The sequence below is a fragment of the Mastomys coucha genome, unplaced genomic scaffold, assembly GCF_008632895.1.
Source record: "Mastomys coucha isolate ucsf_1 unplaced genomic scaffold, UCSF_Mcou_1 pScaffold18, whole genome shotgun sequence".
NCBI classification, from domain to species: domain Eukaryota; kingdom Metazoa; phylum Chordata; class Mammalia; order Rodentia; family Muridae; genus Mastomys; species Mastomys coucha.
This window is the reverse complement of record NW_022196900.1, coordinates 90,557,096-90,576,765: the sequence shown is the minus strand read 5'-3', so window position 1 is coordinate 90,576,765 and position 19,670 is coordinate 90,557,096. Positions and strand designations below refer to the sequence as shown.

General features: G+C 51.2%; 2 protein-coding genes and 1 pseudogene across 2 annotated transcripts; 2 read left to right on the top strand and 1 right to left on the bottom strand.

The window, feature by feature from the left end:
• The first annotated feature begins 1,195 nt into the window (after nucleotides 1-1,195).
• Nucleotides 1,196-3,515, top strand: Znf593 (zinc finger protein 593). Its single transcript, XM_031376925.1, has 3 exons — nucleotides 1,196-1,498; nucleotides 1,723-1,785; nucleotides 1,883-3,515. Exons 1-3 carry the CDS (start codon nucleotides 1,299-1,301, stop codon nucleotides 2,022-2,024), a joined length of 405 nt encoding a protein of 134 aa, XP_031232785.1. The 5' UTR covers nucleotides 1,196-1,298; the 3' UTR covers nucleotides 2,025-3,515.
• Nucleotides 3,516-6,665: 3,150 nt separating this feature from the next.
• LOC116095603 lies at nucleotides 6,666-7,644 on the bottom strand (annotated as a pseudogene).
• Nucleotides 7,645-7,941: 297 nt separating this feature from the next.
• Cnksr1 (connector enhancer of kinase suppressor of Ras 1) lies at nucleotides 7,942-19,211 on the top strand. The gene is made up of 21 exons (XM_031376924.1): nucleotides 7,942-8,067; nucleotides 10,663-10,820; nucleotides 10,928-11,109; nucleotides 11,852-11,936; nucleotides 12,308-12,349; nucleotides 12,426-12,530; nucleotides 13,419-13,478; nucleotides 13,582-13,644; nucleotides 13,962-14,063; nucleotides 14,142-14,203; nucleotides 14,279-14,352; nucleotides 14,493-14,599; nucleotides 14,678-14,708; nucleotides 15,139-15,311; nucleotides 16,501-16,574; nucleotides 16,735-16,806; nucleotides 17,291-17,364; nucleotides 17,491-17,552; nucleotides 17,646-17,730; nucleotides 17,814-17,995; nucleotides 18,431-19,211. The coding sequence occupies exons 1-21, from the start codon at nucleotides 8,016-8,018 to the stop codon at nucleotides 18,698-18,700; spliced, it is 2,115 nt and encodes a 704-aa protein (XP_031232784.1). The 5' UTR covers nucleotides 7,942-8,015; the 3' UTR covers nucleotides 18,701-19,211.
• The last annotated feature ends 459 nt before the right edge of the window (nucleotides 19,212-19,670 follow it).

Sequence of the window (19,670 nt, the reverse complement as noted above, 5' to 3'; positions counted from 1 at the left end):
AGTGAGTTCCAGGACAGCCAGGGCTACACAGAAAAACCCTGTCTCGAAAAACAAACAAACAAACAAAATAAAAAAAGAAAGAAAGAAAAAGAAAAAGTTTTCCACTCAAAGTCTTGAGTTTAGGCGCCATACCTATGCATCCTGCATCCTGTGATTGTAGCCATTCTAGCTGAGTCCTCACCAGGTCCCGCCCTGTGTCTACCCAGTCCTCATGAGCTGGAGTCAGAAGATCCCAGGCCTCCAGTCAGCACCCCAGGCTTCCATTTCACTGCGTGTCTGGCCTAGAAACCTGTTCTCCCCAGGGATGCACGTGCCTGACTCCCTGTTTCCCGGCAACTGGTTCCAAATAGCAAGAACTCTGAATTATTGCTGAGGTCCTGAGCCCCTATGTAGTAGAGCTGGCTCTGGCCAGCCTGAGAGGCACCAGGCCAAAATGAGCGAAGGCACCACTTCTTGGTCATTTTCCCCTTTCCTGTCAGCCCTCCCCATGAGCCCTAGGCACAAAGAAAGAGAGAAAAGGTGGGTGTTCTTCTAGGGACATTTCCTCTTGGGTTAGGGACACGGTACCGCACCCCAAACTCCTGTTAGATTGCCTGTCTGAATTATATGAAGCCCCGGACACCAACTCCAGTCCTGAAAAACCAGGAAAGCAAGCAAGCCCGCAATTAAGCAACCAGCCAACCAAACAACAACAGACAAAAGCTCTTTTTGTACAAAGAGCTGAGCATTCTTCAAGGACAGACCTCTTAGGTGGTAGATTCTTTGTGAAACAATTTTCCGCTCTTTGTCCCAGGGATTTGCTTGAGAGTAGAGGGGGGACAGAGGAGAGAGGTAAAATGAAACGCCACTGGTGGGTAGGTGGGGGAGGGAACAGGCTCTTTGTTAGAACCTAGGGGTATCTCTGGGTGACCCATCCATGATTCCACACTAATTCTCATTTATGAAGTAATTTATTCACGGCACAAGCATCAGTGCTGTCCAGAGACGTTAAAAGCATCCCCCTACCACTGAAATTCGAGGTGTGGAAATCGGGAAGTGATGATGGGGAGGGCAGAATAGTGGGACCGGCTCCCCCAAGCTCGCTCCTGCCCCGCCCAAGCCCAGTCACTACCATCGATGACCACCTGGGGGCGCTCAAGCAGCCAACCCGACAGTGACGTCATCAGAGGCAGTCTGTCCAATGCTGCTCCGCCCCCGGGCGGGCCTCTCGTGACGTCATTGGGCGGCCCGGAAGCGCCTACACGTGTGGGTCTTTTCCCTACTCCCAGTTTCTTGGTCTTGTGTGTGTCTCTCTGATCATGGGTCGCTCCCGGCGGACCGGCGCGCACCGAGCACATTCCTTAGCCCGCCAGATGAAAGCCAAGAAGCGGCGGCCGGACCTGGATGAGATTCATCGCGAGCTGAGGCCGCAGGGGCTCCCACGGCCCAAACCGGAGCGGGACGCCGAGCCCGACCCGGACCTGCCAGGGGGCGGCCTGCATCGCTGTCTGGCCTGCGCGTGAGTCCAGCCAGGGGAGGAGCAGGGTCTGAGGTACCAGCCCGGAGCAGCGAGATCCGGGCCGCGAGCCTCTAGAAGGTTCTGTCTCGGGACCCGTGGATCAGCCCGCTTCTCATCAATTCGGGCTCAGCATCTGATGTCCGGCAACGAGTTAGGGCCAGGGAGGTAGGCATACCTGGGAGACATCACCCCTTTACTCTTTCCCTCACCCTACATCTCTGCAGGAGGTACTTCATCGATTCTGCCAACCTGAAGACCCACTTCCGATCCAAAGACCACAAGAAAAGGTATGAAGGGGTCAGTGGCGGGCTGGTGGATGAAGGGTGCCATGCAGGAAGGTCTTACACTTGGTGAGTTCCGATCTCCTACTCTTCTTTCTCCCAGGCTGAAGCAGCTGAGTGTCGAACCCTACAGTCAGGAAGAGGCTGAGAGGGCAGCGGGCATGGGCTCGTACGTGCAACCCCAGCGGCTGGGCGTGCCTACAGAAGTGTCCACTGAGATCCCTGAGATGGACACATCCACCTGAGTGGCCTACGGATGCAGGGCAGAGAAACTGCCCGTGGGCAGTGGTGCATCTGCCAGGCTGAGAGTGTGGATTTTGGATTTGGGGTTTGCGGAGATGGTCTCTTCTGGGTGTTCTGCCCAAAATAAAGGACCTGGACAAGAGGGCGCACCTCCGATACTAACTTCTCTTACCAAGGGGTTCTGGGCCAAGATGTCTACTCCCTACTTGGTCCAGCTTTGGAACGTGTATCCTCTAGGCTGGAGTCTAGGTACAGTGTAAAACTGGGGAGTGGGATCTAGCGATGGCCAAGACTAATCCCCAAGGGGAAAAAGTGGGATTCGGATATGGCAGTCCCCTCCCCTGAATCACCGACCTCCAAGCCTGGGTGAGGGGCTGCCTGCCTCATCGTGGGGCTTGGGGTGGTTGCCGCTGCTTCACCATCTTCCACACAGCATAGCAGGAGCCACCTAACCCGAGGACAGCCAACAGTGTAGCTACAATCCCAGCCAGCGGACTCCGGGGCTCTGCCTTCAGCTCCCCAGCCACCTGCATCTGGGAGAACACAGGGGGCGTGTAAAGGGTCAACTGAGATTTCTAGGCAGGAAGGGGATAAGATGGCGCAGCTGGGTAAAGAAGATCCGGACGCCATTTCTGCCCCAGGGAGATTCCACCCCAATCCTTCTCGCCTCACTGCCCATCTGGGTCCGGGCTAGTCAGGCAGCAGGGAACGTGACCGCCTGGCTTTTGGGGGTATCAGCCCTGTCATTGGGGGAAGTGGGGAGGAAGAAGTCAGTAGTGCTGAGAGCCAGTATTTAGATGTACTTACCTGTAGCACACGGAAGTAGCCAGGAGTCAGGCGTCGAAATCTCATAGTGGGGGTACTGGTGGTCTCCCTGTTGACCTGTGAAATGGGAACAGAAATGAAGACTAGATGTCGCCCAGGGTACCAAGAAGTGGAAACCAGAGCACAGGGGTCCCTGACCTATTTGCCTGGGCACTGTGTGCTCAGAGGATGCTCACGATGCTGGCTTACCCAAGTCTGGCAGGGGGCGGGGCAGCTGGATCTTTAAATCTGGTCCCTTCCCCCCTGCCTGCTGCTGCCTTGCCAGCCTTAGGAGCAGCTGTCAGGAGAGATCAGCATCAGGCCTGAGTATCAGCTCCTCCCCCATTTACCAGAGAGGCCAGGCCAGGCATGTAGGCAAAGCCTTCGCTGACAGTGCCCAGGAGTCCAGACATCAAATGGGTACTGGGCAGCCTTCCTCAGCCCCTCTCTGGACCATATGTGAGCAAGCATTCAGCAAAAGAGGCCATATGACTTGTTAGCCACGTTGCCGTCTGGGTTCTGTAAATTCAACTATCTTGGAGGGAAGGTACACTTCATTCCCCCCCAAAGATGGAGTTCCCACAAGAACATCTCTTGTGGGCTTGAGAATGATCAAAAAAGATTTGCTTATGCCCTTAAGCTGTCTATAATATTGTGTTAAAAAATTAAACTACATTTATTTGTGTGCATAATTTTGTTAGCTCTCATTTTTTCTTCTTTTGAGACAGAATTTTTCTACATAGCCCCCTGGGTTTCTAGAACTCACTCTGTAGATTAGCCTGGTTTTGAACTCAACAGAGATCCACCTGCCTCTGCCTCAAGAGTGCTGAGATTAAAGGTATATAGGCCAGCATGCCTAGCTTTTTTTTTTTTTTTTTTTTTTTTTTTTGGTTTTTTCGAGACAGGGTTTCTCTGTGTAGCCTTGACTGTCCTAGAACTCACTCTGTAGACCAGGCTGGCCTCGAGCTCAGAAATCTGCCTGCCTCTTCCTCCCAAGTGCTAGGATTAAAGGCGTACACAACCACTGCCCAGCGCATGCCTAGCTTTTTGTTCTTTGTGAAAATGAGAAAAAAAGAGACAGTTTTCAGAATAGTATGTAGAATATCTAAATAAAGAATAAGAGGGCTTGCTGGGCAGTGGTGGTGCATGCCTTTAATCCCAACACTTGGGAGGCAGAGGCAGGCAGATTTCTTAGTTTGAGGCCAGCCTGGTCTACAGAGTGAATTCCAGGACAGCCAGGGCTACACAGAGAAACCTTGTCTCGGAAAATAATAATAATAATAATAATAATAATAATAGGGCTCTAGTGTAGTGATCGAGAGCCTGTCTGTCACTTGCAGACTCTGGAACAGGTCCCCAGAACCACAAAAAAGAAGAGAAGGAAAAAAAAAGTGTCAGCTGGGCATGGTGGCACATGTCTGTAATCCCAGCACTCTGGAGGCAGAGGCAAGAGGATCTCTGTGAACCAGAGGGCAGAGAGACCTTGTCTCAAAAACAAAAGGAGAGACTAAGATACAGAGGTGGCCAGGCACGGTGGTACACTCTGTAATCCTAGCACTCAGGAGGCAGAGGCAGGCACATCTTTGAGTTTGAGGCCAGCTTGGTCCACAGAGTGAGTTCCAGGACAGCTAGGGCTATGTAATGAGATCCTGTCTCAAACAAACAAAAAACAAAAAATGATAACACAAAAAGAAAGAAGAATACAGACCTGTTAAGAGTTCTAACCTAGCCGGGCAGTGGTGGTGCACGCCTTTAATCCCAGCACTTAGGAGGCAGAGGCAGGTGGATTTCTGAGTTCGAGGCCAGCCTGGTCTACAGAGTGAGTTCCAGGACAGCCAGGGCTACACAGAGAAACCCTGTCTTGAAAAAGTCAAAAAAAAAAAAAAAAAAAAAAAAAAAAAAAAAAAAAAAAAAAAAAAAAAAAAAAAAAAAAAGAGTTCGAACCTGGCATGTGTAAAGCTCTGAGCCTTCATCCCTAGCACTCCACAAGCCAAAAGTAGTGTCTTACATCTATAACCCCAGTACTCAAGTGCTGAAAGTCAAGGTTGTCATCCTGTTATACAGGGAGCCCCAGGCCATCTGCGATCCATACTATGACAAAGGAATGGTTTACAACTGTGCTGATCCTTAGCCTACTCTTAACTCCACCTGCTGGCATTCTTTGTCTCAGGCCCAGATGTCACATAGGTGCCATTGGTTAGGTTCCTCTGTCTGTCAGACTGTCAGCTGTCTGTACAGCTACAGTGTGTACTCATAGACATAAAACATAAATCTTAAAAACAAAACAAAACAAAACAAAAAACAAGACTAAATATAAATAAAATATATATTATATGCTTACATTAAAATTTTTACTGGGGGGCTGGTGAGATGGCTCATTGGTTAAGAGCACTGACTGCTCTTTTGAAGGTCCTGAGTTCAAATCCCAGCAACTGCATGGTGGCTCACAAGCATCCGCAATGAGATCTGATGCCCTCTTCTGGAGTGTCTGAAGACAGCTACAGTGTACTTCTATATAATAAATAAATTTATATATATAAATAAAAAATATTTTATTGGGGTACATCAGTGGGTTGCTACATAGTCCTGATTATCCTGGAACCAGACTGACCTTGAACTCACAGAGCCTACCTACCTCTGCCTCCTGAGTGCTGGGATTAAGGTGTGCACTATCACACCTGGCCACAGATTGGTGTCTTGTTATAATTGTTGGTGTAATTCTAAGCATTGTTTTGTGCTTTCTTGAAAAAGATTTATTTATTTTTATGCATTTGAGTACACTGTCACTGTCTTCAGATACATCAGAAGAGGGCATAGGATACCATTACAGATGGTTGTGAGCCACCACGTGGTTGCTGGGATTTGAACTCAGGACCTCTGGAAGAGCAGTCAGTGCTCTTAGCCTCTAAGCCTTTTCTCCAGTCCCGTTTTGTGCTTAAAATAAATAAATAAATAAATAAAATATTTTGGGAGTATGAGTGTTTGCCTGTTATGGTTATGGACCATGTTCATGCAGTTCATGGGAAGGGCAGAGGAGGGCGTAAGATCCCCTGGAACTGGAGTTACAGATAGTTGTGAGTCAACATGTGGGTCCTAGGAATTGAACCCAGGTCTTCTCTCTGCCTGTCCTTAGCTCTTGGCCATCTCTCCAGCCTCAATTGCTTTAGGCTTTTAAGAGCCTCGTTCTAGCTGGCTCTGGGATACAAACTGTTCTCCCTGCGTTTTTTGGAAACTGAGGTAGGAAAATCACTGGAAGCCCTGTGTTGTTGAGCAGCCTGAGCAACATAGAAAGAAAGAGAAGCAACTCAAAAAGGATGAAAGTGCTTTCAGGAGGAGGCTAACATGCCTGCAAATGTCTCTTAGGAATGGCTGCTGTGCTCCTATTCACTTACTATGGTAACCAATAAAGGCGCTCTGTGCCCTAAAATAAGGAATAACTGAATTGATTAAAGTCTTACTTTGAGAAAAGGCCTCTAAATCTCAACAGACTGTCAAAGGGGCAGAGTCCCACACTGAATCCTTTCTTTAATTTAATTAATTAATTTATTTATTTATTTATTTATTTTACTAGGCAAAGAATTTTAATAACCTTTTCCAACTTTATATTCCCAGGCTTCTTCAGCTTAATTTGCTGCAAAGAATGAATTAGGTATAAGCGAAAACGAAAACTGAAAAGAGTTCTGCAGTGTCTGGAGCGCTTGGGCTTAAAAATATTAGAGATCTAGATTTTATCTGATCCATAATAAACAAAAAAATTTTTTTTTAAAAAGCAGTCATGATATAAAATAGCAGCTCCTGTGACTTCTGCAAGTGTCACCTTCTGCAAAAGTTACTTCAGTTCAGTTTGCCTCATTCTTAGAAGCCTCGTCAAAATTCTCCACCAGATCTGGAACTTCATCATCGTCATCATCATCCTCTCCAGTAGCAAGCGGTGCTTTTCCGTCCACCGATTACTTGGGCAGAGCTTCAGCCAGTCTCCTTAAACTAGTCAGACTGTCTGCACCAAGCTGCTTTAGGATGCTAGTGCGTGGTGGCCTGTAATGGTGAAGGTGTTTGCTGCCAGAGACGCCTGAACTTTAGGGTTGTTAAAACGGATCACTGTTCCTTGGTTTGTAAACAAGTTCACCTCTTCAATACCAGAGATGTTGTTTACCCCTAACCTCTTTAAGGAAAACTGCTGTTTTTTATCGTCTGCTGTGGCTGTTCTGTGAACCGTCTCTTCTCTACGAGCAGTTCCTTTCCCACCAATGCGTACTTGCGCCTGCAGTTTGGCGGGTTTTTCCGGGGTTCATGATCGTTTCTTTCATCCCCACAGCAGACCAACATCCCCCACCCGCGGCCCTGCCTGGCACGGCCACTCCCCCAGACTGAAGCTTTTATTTACTTGGATTTAGTTTCTGCTGTTTCATTTTGTTTTGAAGTAGGTTCTCTCTGTAGTCCAGGTCCTTCTTGAACTCCAGCGATCCACCTGCCTCAGCCTCCAGCATCCTGAGATCACACCATTTAAAGCCATCATGGTTCAGATACTCGCAAATGTCCGATGAAGCAAGGACTGTTATGCCCTGGAAATGAGCACTGAACGTTAGGCCAGCTGTCTGTGCGACAACTCCAGATGGCAATAATACCAGGGGTCCCGGGGAGTGGGGAAGTGGGGGCTAGTCATGGGCTTTGTTTCTGTGCCAACCATTCATCAGGTACTTTTTTGGGGATGGGGTGTGGGTGCTGAGAGGACAGGGTCCTCTGGGCTGGGATATGGGCCCAGTTTGGTTTTTGTTTTGTAGATATTTGAGACAAAGTCTCGATGCACAGCCCTGGCTAGCCTGGAACTCACTAAGTAGACCCGGCTAATGTCAAATTTACAGGGATCCTCCTCGGTGAGGCCAGTCTTAAGTCGAATCCCAGGCCAGTTCCGGACTGCCTGAGTCACACCCCTTGGCGCCAGCCCAGGAGTCCAACTGCCTAGTTGCCAAAGTCCTAGGATGCCAGAGGGGCAGGGCAAGAGGAAGACAGGCGGTGGACCAATGGCAGTGGTACTGCCTCACCTGGGTGGCCACGTGGGCCCAGGTATGCAGCGGCCCCGCCCCGCCTGCCCTGGCCCAGCCCCTCGGGCTCTGGCTAGGGCTCCGGCTCCGGCTCCGACTGGGAGCGGAAATTCCTGCAGGGGCTGGACGCTGCAGGCGGAGCTCAGGATGGAGCCCGTGGAGGCCTGGACCCCGGGGAAGGTGGCAGCCTGGCTGAGAGGTCGGTGAATCGGGAGAGGTAGGAGCGAGGTGGGCTCAAGGGGATTAGTGCGGTGTCCCTTGGACCAGAAAGTAGGGAGGAAAAAGGAGAAAGAACGTGCGGAGTCTATGAGTCAACAGGTATTTATAGAGCGTCTGCCCTGTACCAACCTACCAGAGTCCCCTGTACAGGCACAGTGAGGGCAGAGGTAGGCCAGGCGACACTAGAGGGCCCAAGATGCAGGACGGGGTCTTTCCCAGACTTTGGGGTGTTCTAGCGCCCGCCAGGGTGGCGGCAGACAGGTGCGGTAGTAAGCAAGCAAAACAGGGAGGCTCTAGTGGCCCACGCCCCCTTTATCTCCGTCATCTTCTCTGTGCCCCAGGGCCCTGTGTGCTATTATTAAGCCCATTTTTCAGAAGTAGAAACATACACTAGAGCCAGGAAGTGATTTGTTCAGTCTTGGAACAGGGCCGGCCCGTGGTGTCATTTTCTCAGCCTGAGGTTGGCAGTAAGAGAAACAGAAACCCCAGTCATACTGAAGGGGTGACACAGCTCCACCCTGGGAGTAAGGATTACTCCCCAGGTGACCAAGAGTCACAAACACAGTCAGACTTAGGAAAACGAGGGCGTTCCATGGCTGCAGGAGGGAGTGTGGAGGTTGAGGGCGGGGGGGGGGGGGGGGGGGGGGGGGGGGGGAGCAACTGGCGCCTGCCTGGAGGCCTTTTCAGCGTGAGCAGCCCAGGAGGGCAGCAGGCAGACTCCCACACTGGGGCCCAGGCCAGCACTACTGTGCACCAGGACGGTGACCACAGGTCGCTGCTTCTCTATTTATGAATCGAACAAAATAAGACCATAGTGGTGTGACTAGCATGCATAGCTCAAATGTTCGTGTCCTCTGGGAGGGAGGATGGCAAACCAGAACATTCAACGTTGGAATGAAACTGTCCGAGTAACCCTGGCTCCTGAGCTGCCAATCCAACGTTTTTTTGTTTTTTTGGTTTTTGTTTTGTTTTGTTTTTGTAAGATTTATTTATTTATTTTATGTGTATGAGTACACTGTAGCTGTACAGATGGCCGTGAGCCATCATGTGGCTGCTGGGTATTGAACTCAGGACCTCTGCTTGCTCCGGCCCCTCTACCTCCAGCCCCGCTCGCTCTGGCTCTGGCGTAATACACTGTAGCTGTCTTCAGATACTCCAGAAGAGGGCGTCAGATCTCATTACAGGTGGTTGTGAGCCACCATGTGATTGCTGGGATCTGAACTCAGGACCTTCAGAAGAGCAGTCAGTGCTCTTACCCGCTGAGCCAACTCGCCAACCCCCTAGCGCTCTTCTTAATGGCACAGGAGAAATGGGGAAGGAGAACCTGGGATGAGGCTTTCCACCAAAGCATGAGCAAGCTGCTACATCTCTCTGCATTAGTTAACCCAGTTGTGTATCAGAGACGATGATGGGTGGTCCCCACCTTCTAGAAAAGTGAAGGGCCAGATGGGTAAAGTTACTGTATTTTGTTTTTTTTTTGAGACAGGGTTTCTATATTAGCCTTGGTTGTGAGCTCAGGGATCCTCATGTCTCCTCATTCCAAGTGCTGGGATTAGAGGCATGTGCCACCACACCCGACTATGGGTAAAGTTCTCAAAACATTGCCTCCCACAAAGTAAGGTCACGGTAGACAGCCTGGAAGCAATGTGGTGGCTACTGCTCTCTGACTCTGAACTGACTGGCCCACAGCAATCATCTAAAGTACATGGGTAGAAGCAGGCACTTCTACCATTCCCATTTTATTTACTTTGTGTGTGTGTATGTGTGTGTGTGTCTGTGAGTGTGTGTGTGTGTGTGTGTTTTACCTGCATGTATGTTTGTATACCTTGAGAGTGCTGTCAGATGGTTGTAAGTTACCCTGTGGATGCTGGGAACTGAACCTGGGTCCTCTGCAAAAACAGTAAGTGCTCATAACCACTGAGCCATCTTTCCAGTCCTATCCCTGTTTTATGTGAAGAAATTTAGGCTCAGAACTATTCTGAGATTAAAGATTAAGATTGTTAGTTCCCTTACTCCACGTGCTTGGGATATGGATGCTGGGCAAACAAGCTTAGGTTCCCTCCAAGAACAGTATGTGTTGTTCTTAACCACAGAAGCATCTTGCTAGCTTCTTTTTTTGTTTTTGTTTTTAAGATTTATTTATTTATTTATTTAATGTGCATCAGTGTTTTACCTGTATACATATGTCTGTGTGAGATCCCCTGGAGCTGGAGTTACAGACAGTTGTGAGCTACCATGTAGATGCTGGGAATTGAACCCGGGTCCTTGAGAAGAGCAGCGCTCTTAAGCACTGAGCCATCTCCTCAGCCCGTTTGTTGTGTTTTACGGTCACTATATTTCAAGGTATTTGAGCATGAATGTGGTAGATGGCAATGTCAGTGGGTTGGACACACGTGCCAGCGTCACTACTGTATGTGGTTTTCAACTCAGTAGCACCAGTTGTGAGAAGAGCAGAACACAGCCAGGGGCTCAGGGTTGTCATTAGGGACAGGAAGGAGGGGAAGGGCTCTGATGTAAGAAAATCTCAGAATGGTAATGACACCTGTTTCCCCACGCTGACCCCTTTCTGCTCCAGGTCTTGATGATGCCCTACAGGACTACCCCTTCGAGGACTGGGAGCTGCCTGGGAAGTACCTGCTGCAGCTCTGTCCCCAAAGCCTCGAGGCTCTGACCGTGTGGCCTTTGGGCCACCAGGAACTCATTCTAGATGGGGTAGAACAGCTCCGGGCCCTGGTGAGTGAGCATTGCCCACACTGGCTGTAGCATCCACCCGTTTAGGGGTTTGCCCATGGGGGCTGGCTGCCAGGGCAGATGCAGTAATATACCCTCTTTTGATGCAGGGCTCTAAGGTACAGACAGAGAACCTGCAGAGCCTGGCTCAGGGGCTGCTGGAAAGGACCCAGGCCTTCCAAAGTTTGGTCCAAGGCCGTCTGGGTGACTGTGCTGAGACGCCTGCTGATGTCCTCAATGCTGCTGTAAAACTGGTGCGGGAGGCCCATGCCCTCCTCTCTTGGCTCAACAGGTACTAGGGATGGTGACTAGGGACTGGCTGTTCTTGTCCTTGGTATCCTCCAGGGTCTGGGACAGAAAAACAGCACTTGGCCGTCGATCTGATATGTCGGAGCAGATCTGTGCAGAGACACTGGGCCACTTTGCTTCCCACCCCACCCCAGAGCTTGTCATCTTAATGATTTTTATCAACAGTTGAGTTTTGTTTGTTTGTTTGACCTGTGTGTGTGTGTGTGTGTGTGCGTGTGTGTGTGTGTGTGTGTGTGTGTGCGTGTGTGTGTGTGTGTGAGCGCTCGCGCACCTGCACATAAGAGTGTGGCAAAGGTCAGAGCATCTTTTTCAAGGGTCGGTTCTCATCTTCCACCATGGCATCCCAGGCACTGAACTTAGAGACTCGGGTCGTCAGCTTTAGAGACAAACATCTTTACCAATTAATGATCTCCCTGGCCCCTCAACAGCTATTGGATGGAGAGCAATTGTCTGTCCTATGTATCTCATCTCAGACATCATCTCCTCAGGGATGCCTTCTGTTTGTAACACTCTTACAGCTCATTTGTAATGCCCAGAACAGTTGAAGTTAAATCATGAATAATATAACTTTCTATTTAATAGCTGACTCCCTGTTGCCTACAACAGGGCCTGGTCTATATAGGACAATAAGTCCTGTGCTGGGCACAGCTCACCAAAGGTAGGCATTATCTCCAATTCTCAGGTGACAATTATGTTCAACATCTTCATTGTCCTTCCCCTGTCAGGTACCTCTTCTCTCACTTAAATGACTTCTCTGCCTGCCAGGAGATTGGCGTGCTGTGTGGGGAGCTGGGCCAAGTCCTGCAGGAGGTATGGGGACAGGGGACAGGCTAGTCTAGGCCCCAGAGCTTTTTATAACCCGTGAATCAGACCAAGATTGGGTGTGAGAGCTGGGGGAGGGGGGCGGTGATGAGCAAGAAGAGAAAAAGCCTGTCTCTGGGTATGGGGTAACAGGCCGTGGGGTGGGTCGTGGGGTTTCCCTGGCAGAAGCTCAGGTAACATTCAGGAAGGGTGGTGGTAGGTTAGGATGTATGTAGTGATTGTTGAGTCAGGTGTCCGCAATGAAACCTTGGAGTTGAAACTCTGAGACCATTATAGTTCTGGCAAGGAGACCAGTGTCCTCAGCAGAAGGTGCTCCCCACTCCTTTCTAAAGGGGGGCCACTATGCTCTCTGCCTTCAGGACTGTCCAGAGGCTGAGAAGGAAACCAACATCCTGAGGATTGTAAGTGTCCCGAGTGGGTGGGGAGGAGGAGGGTACGGGATCAGATGCAGCCAGACAACCTGCAGTCCTCCCTTAGTGCGGCCATGTGGCTGGGATCTGTCAAAACATCCTGAGCTGCAGCCCAGAGGAGCTGCTGGAACAGAGGGCCGTGCTGGAGCCAGTGCAAGTGGATGACCCTTCTGTGAGTTCTGACCCCTAACCTCTTCCTGCGGACCCCTGGCAGCCTTGTCCGAGTCCTGAAACATGGTCCAGGAGCCCCAGCTGCTTCCTTCTTCTTCTTCCTCCTCTTCTTCTTCTTCTTCTTCTTCTTCTTCTTCTTCTTCTTCTTCTTCTTCTTCTTCTTCTCCTTCTTCTTCTTCTTTCTTTGGTTTTTCAAGACAGGGCTTCTCTGTATAGCCCTGGCTGTCCTGGAACTCACTCTGTAGACCAGGCTGGCCTAGAACTCAGAAATCCACCTGCCTCTGCCTCCCAAGTGTTGGGGTTAAAGGTGTGCGCCACTACTGCTCATCGAGCTCCAGCTTCTTATATTGATGATTCTTCTGTGTCCCCCCAGCTCCTTATATTGATGAGTCTTCTGTGTACAGGTGTTTAGATGGAGACCCAAAGGATTTACTTGGTGTCTCACTATTCCTGGGTACCTTTCCCAAACCAGAGGGGCTATTTCGTGTGGCCCATGCAGCACATTTCAGCCCTGGCAGGGTTCGGGAGTGGGGGGTGGGGTGGCAGGTTAATTGAGATGAGAGAGAATGCTTACACTTGAAACAACCAGTCGAGAAAATCAGAGTTGCTTCCCCCTTACCCACAACCCCATACCACCCCCTGTTCTCCATTCAAGAAACTTCTGAGACTCACGTCAGAAATCAGTGACACAGTTTCCCTGTGACCTTATTGGGGGAGGGGGGTAAGGGGTGGAGACAACAAGCCCAAAGTTACACAGCAATTAGGACAATGACATCGTGGAGCTCTGTTCCCATTCTGCTCACGTTAGGGTCCCGGAGTCCACTGTAGGGTCCTGCCCGCTGCCTCTGCTGAAGCCAGGCTTTACTTGACCAGGCCTCTATCTCTACAGGGTCTAGAAATTCACACCACCAGCAACTGCCTGCACTTTGTGTCCCGAGTAGGGGTTCAGGTGAGAGCCCCAACCACTCCCGCTACCCCTGACTATCCTGGGGGCCATGGCAGCTTCAGGCCCTGGGAAAGCCTCATTCTCTGAGCCCCGTTCTTCACCCCAGGCTGCCACCGGCTCCCAGATCCTGCCAGGAGACGAGATTGTCCAGATCAATGAGCAGGTGGTGGTGAGTGATGGGGAAGGGACAGGCAGGCTGGAGACAAGGGGCACTGAGGAGGGTTGTTGGCAGAACGGGGTTTCGTGAAGACCAGGGCTGTGGGAGTTGCCTGGCATGACATAAGCCGACACGGAAAGGGCCCATGGTGACTGCTGATGGGTCTCACTTGCGCTAGCCTGACCTTCCATAGTGCTCAGTTAAAAGGGTTCCTGGAGGCTTCTGAAGGTGGTGCGAAGTGAGGGAGACCTGGCAGCGAGCTCTGAGAGAGAAGGAAGAGTTGTGGGGTTGCCGCAGAACCCCCCAACTCAAGTCTCCTCGTTTCGCAGGTGGGCTGGCCCCATAAGAACATGCTGAGGGAGCTGCTGAGGGAACCAGCAAGGGTCAGCCTGGTACTGAAGAAGGTTCCCGTGCCAGAGACCCCCTCACAGGTACCTGCTCTGCCCCCCCACCCCTGCTTTCAGATTCTCATGGTCACCTCCGTCACTTTGTTTCTGGTTGCTTCCCAGACGCCCCTGGACTCCCCTCACCTGCTCAGCCAATCGCTGCCCCTGAACCCATCGTCTCCCAGGTAACAAGCTCCACCTTAGGGCGTGTCTTGAAGCAAGGACCACGCGCTCATCTTATGCCCCCTTGCTTTCCACAGGGTTCCAGCTGAAGGTCTTTTGGCCTTCAACCTGTCTGCAGATGGAAGTTCTGGACCCAGTCCCGCCTGGACAGGTAGCTTGATAGTCCCAGCTGGTGGCTCATGCTCTGGGAAGGTCACCTGAGTGCCCAGCCGACTCTCCATGCTGACATTTCTGCCCAGGGGCCTGGGCCTGAACTCATGGATTTTCTCTCTCCCCCTCCCTGCCTGACAGACTCTACATCCGTTGAGGCTCAGTCCTCGCCCACTCCCCCGGGACCACCAGGCACACTTCCAGAAGAAACAGGAGAACCTCTGGAATCTTCTGGACACCCCGACAAGGTAAAGGCAAGGACAAAGCAGGGAGGGGCATGGGCTTTGGATCTAGACACTTCTCTAAGCTCTTCATGGTCTTTTCAGAGTCCCATCCTTGGTCGGAAGAAATCTAAAGGTATGAGAGGCCCTGGCTTGGGGTGGGGGGAGTCTTAGAAATCTTTACAGGGCTGGGTCTGACCCCTCACTGCACACACGTGCTACCTACACAACAAACAGCCTGTCCTGGAAACACAGATCCTTGTTTCTAGTCTAGGCCTCTTGCTGGTTCTAAAACAGTAAGGAAGCACCCTCTGATTGTCAATTTTCTCATCGTGTGTTTGTGTGTGTGTGTGTGTGTGTGTGTGTGTAACACAGAGCTCTGCCCTCTACCACAAGCTATATACCCAGCTTCTCTAGTCAAAGCCACTCTGCCTGGGGACATCTGTAACATCATTATAAGCCCAGAGTATGCTCTCAGTTCTGCTGGCTCGTCCCATGGGGACAGGTAGGCTGAGGGAAGAATGCTGGTCAGTCCCTCACCAGCAGGGTCTGCTGTGTTGGGGCAGGTCTAGCTACAAGGCTGAGCCGCCGGCGGGTGTCCTGCCGAGAGCTGGGTCTTCCAGATTGTGATGGATGGCTTCTACTGCGAAAGGCACCTGGTGGCTTTATGGGCCCGCGCTGGCGCCGCTGCTGGTTTGTGCTCAAGGGACACACCCTATACTGGTACCGCGAGCCCCAGGTGAGACCCCAGACACACTTGCGTAGGTAACAAGGGAACCCTGGGTGTCACCATTCTTACCTTCTACACTGGGGAGCCCCATACTTTCCCAAAATTCCTGTTTGTAAAGTGGGGGTGGCTCTTGGTAGAGAAATGAGTTTATACACGTATAAAAGGATGTTCTAGGAGGACTGGAAAAGCCGCGGCTCCGCAGTTACAAAGCACCTGTAACTCTCTCAGAGGTCCGATGGTTGGTTCCCAGCACCCACCTGGTAGCTCGAAACTGTAACTCCAGTTCCAGGGAATGCTGTGCCCTCTTATGACTTCTGTGGGCACTCATGTGGTACACAGACATGCAACAGTCTGGGCTACATAGCACATTTCAGGCTAGCCCAGACTATAGCGTGAAACTCACATTTCAGAAAACACAGCCCGGTGAGCTGGCTTCGTGGGTACAGGTGCCTGTCATTAAGCCTGATGACCTGGGTATGACACTCACAACCCACATGGTCTGACAGAGCTGTCCTCTGATCTCTGTGTATCTTGAGGCATGCATAGAAAGGTGTCCCCACCCTGCCCTGCCAATAAATAAATGTAAAACATTTTTTTTAAGTGTAGAAAAAGTCACTTTTATTCTCCCTACCTCTTCTTTCTCTCCCGATATTTTATCTATCCTAGTGGGCTACTCAATCATTCATTCACTCAGTAGACATCCAGGTGTCTGCTGGATCCAGCTCTGAGGTAGAGCCCTGAAGGCCACAGGGAAGATTCAGAGAGGCCTCGGCACTCTGCATCTCAGAGGCCATGGGGGGAAGGGGCTGAATACATCCTTAAGGACGATAGGACATGCGCTGGGATAAAGGAAATCTCAAGCGATGTGTGGGAGCCGGGTCCAACACATTCTCATCCAAGTGCCCTAGAAGTTTCTTTGGAAAGAGTTTGGATATTTATTAGATGAAAAGAAAAGGAAAAACAGGAAGAGGGGAGGCTTTTCAAGACAAAGCAGCTAAAGGGCGTGTCTGAGCGGGGCTCCTCCCCTTGGGCTGTTTTTCTGGATACCTCTGCTTCCCTTCCTTCCCTGCCTACAAGTGCCTCTTGACCACACCTTCAGCCCTGAGCTCCAGAAACCCAGAAGGGTGACTAGGGAGCTGCCTGAGCCTTGAGGGCCCAGGGTCCCATGCTGAATGACCCTGTGCTATGATCCCCCTAGGATGAGAAGGCCGAAGGGCTTATCAACGTCTCCAACTACAGCCTGGAGAGCGGACATGACCAGAAGAAAAAATAGTTAAGTCTTGGAATGGGATGGGATTGGGAGAAAGAGGGAGAGCCGGGTGAAGGTGGCCTGGACATGTCGCAGGTGGCTGGGATTCCTGATCCAGCCTCCCTCTGGATTCTGGACGAGCATGCACAGAGGAGGCTGTGACTTCTTTCTGCCCCCTGGCAGTGTGTTCCAGCTGACCCATGATGTGTACAAACCCTTCATCTTTGCTGCCGAGACCCTGTCCGACCTGAGCATGTGAGTGCTACTTCCTTGTCCTTACTCCCACGCAGTCCCCAGCTACCAAACGGTTAAGATCCGAGCTCAGGGAATGGGACTCAAACCCTAACCCTCAGAAAGGCTCAGTTTCATCATCTGCAAAATGGGCAGAGAAGCATTCCTACCTCACTTGCTCCCTAAGTGTCAGTTCTGGGGATCTGGGACAAGGTGGTTCACCCCTCTAATTCCAGCACTTACAAGGATGAGGCAGGAGGATTGCAAGTATGAGGCTGGCCTGGGCTACATGGTGAGTTTCAGGTCAACTAGAGCAATATAGTATGACACTGTCTCAAGAAAACAGGAAAGAAAGTGGAAGATAAAGTTTAATGTAGAATGTATCCCAGGATCAGACAAAAAGCTCAGGGGGAAAAAAATGTTAGAAGATGTAAATAAAGGCTGAAAAGCTCAGATCTATGTGGGCAGAACTGAACTGGAAACCCCAAGACACTCGTGTTCCCTACAGGTGGGTCCGGAATCTCATTACCTGCATTTCCAAGTACCAGGCTACAGGCCGGGCCCCCTCGGCCAGAGAGGAAGGTGAGTGTATCAGAGAGCAGGAGAAGGAGCCCAGGCACCAGGCCAGTGCCATTTGAACTCAACTCTCCTGGCCCACTCCACGGCTCTCCAAACCCAGTCTGTGGTTCTCCTAACTCCCCGCCCTAGATTGCTACAGCGAGACAGAAGCAGAAGACCCGGATGAGGAGGCTGGGTCCCGCTCGGCTTCCGTGAGTAGAGTCTCCCCTCAGATTAGGAGGTAGGGGCTGGATGGCAAGGTTGTGGGGGCTCAGGCTAATCCTCCTCCTCCTGCCTCGACACAGCCTGGCCCAGCTCAAGCTTGGAGGGACCCGTCACCCGTGGCTTCACCCCTGCAGAGTCCAAGGATTTCCTTTGGCTCTTCACCAGGTGCTGCCCTGAGAGCAGGGAACTGGCTTTGGGGCTGTCCTGAGCATATTCACGTGTATTCATCCCGCATCCTCATTCCACAGACAGCAGTGACAGAGCCCTGGAAGGAATGGTACAGGGGCTGAGGCAGGGAGGGGTGTCCCTCCTGGGCCAGCCACAGCCCCTGACCCACGAACAATGGCGGAGTTCTTTCATGAGGCGCAACCGTGACCCTCATCTCAATGAGCGTGTGCACCGTGTCCGGGCACTACAGAGCACACTCAAGGTGAGCTGGGCACGCTGGGCACACTCAAGGTGAGGTGGGCACACTGGGCGTGGGCTAGGATAAGATTCTGGGCTTCAGGCCCTAGTGGTGTCTGGTTCTCAGCTTTATTGTGAGCTCTGGACTGTAGACTGAAAGCTACAAGCCCTGGATTTTCTGGGGCCCAATCCTGGACTCCATACTCCATTTGAGTCTCAATTGTGTTCTGAGGCAAGTTCTAGAAGGTTCTGTGTACATAGACTCTTTGGCCAGGGTATCCTGGTGGTGGCGCAGGACTTAGAGCTGCTTCTGGGTTCAGGGTATCCTGGTGGTGGCGCAAGACTTAGAGCTACTTCTGGGTTCAGGGTATCCTGGTGGTGGCGCAGGACTTAGAGCTACTTCTGGGTTCTGTTCCTCCTTGGATGACTGTGAATCTTTGCTCTCTTACTTTTACCTCAGGCAAAGCTGCAGGAACTGCAGGTCCTGGAGGAAGTTCTGGGTGATCCTGAACTCACAGGAGCAAAGTTCCGCCAGTGGAAGGAACAAAACCAGGAGCTATACTCAGAGGGCCTGAGGACCTGGGGAGGGATGTGGGCCCAGACAAGCTCCTCAGACCCAAACTCTGACTCCAGGGGTCATTCCCCACAACCCCTACCCTCTGACCCTGAAGAGCCCTCCCAGCTTTTTCCCTTGACCCCAGAGAACAGCCTCCAGCCTCCTGACCTCTGACCCTAACTGAGGACTACTTCATTTCCGGTCTCTGACGTGTTTAAGACATGTCCAAGGGGTCTGTGAGAGACCGGAAGCAGTGTTAGCCCTCAGTTTTACCCCAAAACTGGTGCCTCTATCCTGGGCTTCCACACTTTCTGCTCACATGTCCCCTAGAGTGGAAGGAAATCTCTCGTCTTCTCTGTGAGATAGAAATCCCTCAACACAGCCCAGCAATGGTGGCGCACGCCTTTAATCCTAGCACTTGAGAGGCAGAGGCAGGTGGATTTCTGAGTTCGAGGCTAGCCTGGTCTACAGAGTGAGTTCCAGGACAGCCAGGACTACCCAGAGAAACCCTGTCTCAAACAAAACAAAACAAAAGAAAAAGAAATCCTTCAACACATCCTCCGGATCCGGGATGTACCTGCCTTCCTGGGTCATTCAAAAAGGTTTCCAGACTGGATCTAGATAGGTGTTTATTTTACATGAGAGATGCTTTTCCACCAAATAAAGTTGATTTCTCTGAAGTGAACCCACGTGTCTTTGCTTTAGAATTAGGTATCTGTGCCCTCTTCCATGCCCCACTTCACCCCTGCCCAACCACACACAGGGGTAAAGAGATGGCGGGCTAGGGTGAATGCATCTCCATCATAGGGTGGGTGGCAAGCTCTCTGTGTAGCCCCTTACCCTGAGTTATACATTCAAGACCCCTGTGTCAGGGTATGCATCCGGCCTGTCTATCTCTCCTTAGGCCTTAGAGGTCAGGCCTGCTCCCCTGTCCTAGCCCCAGGGAGCAACGTCTACTTAGTAGATAAGGGAACTCGACTCGTTTTTCTGAAATGTCAGCGGGGCATCAGTGGGATATGTAGCTGGAGGCAAGGGCATCTCTCTGGCTTCCCCTTCACTCAGCCCCACCTCCAGTCCCTGGATCCAGAAAGGGGGCCTCTGTTTACACTATTTAAGATGATATGGAAGACCCATATCCCACCAG

Bases quoted from the DNA above. Each gene is read 5' to 3' on its own strand.
- Cnksr1 (XM_031376924.1), top strand. From the start codon at position 8,016: ATGGAGCCCGTGGAGGCCTGGACCCCGGGGAAGGTGGCAGCCTGGCTG. The intron at 17,365-17,490 runs GTGAGTGTATCA...TCCCCGCCCTAG, and splicing joins CCCCTCGGCCAGAGAGGAAG to ATTGCTACAGCGAGACAGAA. The intron at 17,731-17,813 runs GTGCTGCCCTGA...CTCATTCCACAG, and splicing joins TTCCTTTGGCTCTTCACCAG to ACAGCAGTGACAGAGCCCTG.
- Znf593 (XM_031376925.1), top strand. From the start codon at position 1,299: ATGGGTCGCTCCCGGCGGACCGGCGCGCACCGAGCACATTCCTTAGCC. The intron at 1,499-1,722 runs GTGAGTCCAGCC...ACATCTCTGCAG, and splicing joins CATCGCTGTCTGGCCTGCGC to GAGGTACTTCATCGATTCTG. The intron at 1,786-1,882 runs GTATGAAGGGGT...TCTTTCTCCCAG, and splicing joins TCCAAAGACCACAAGAAAAG to GCTGAAGCAGCTGAGTGTCG.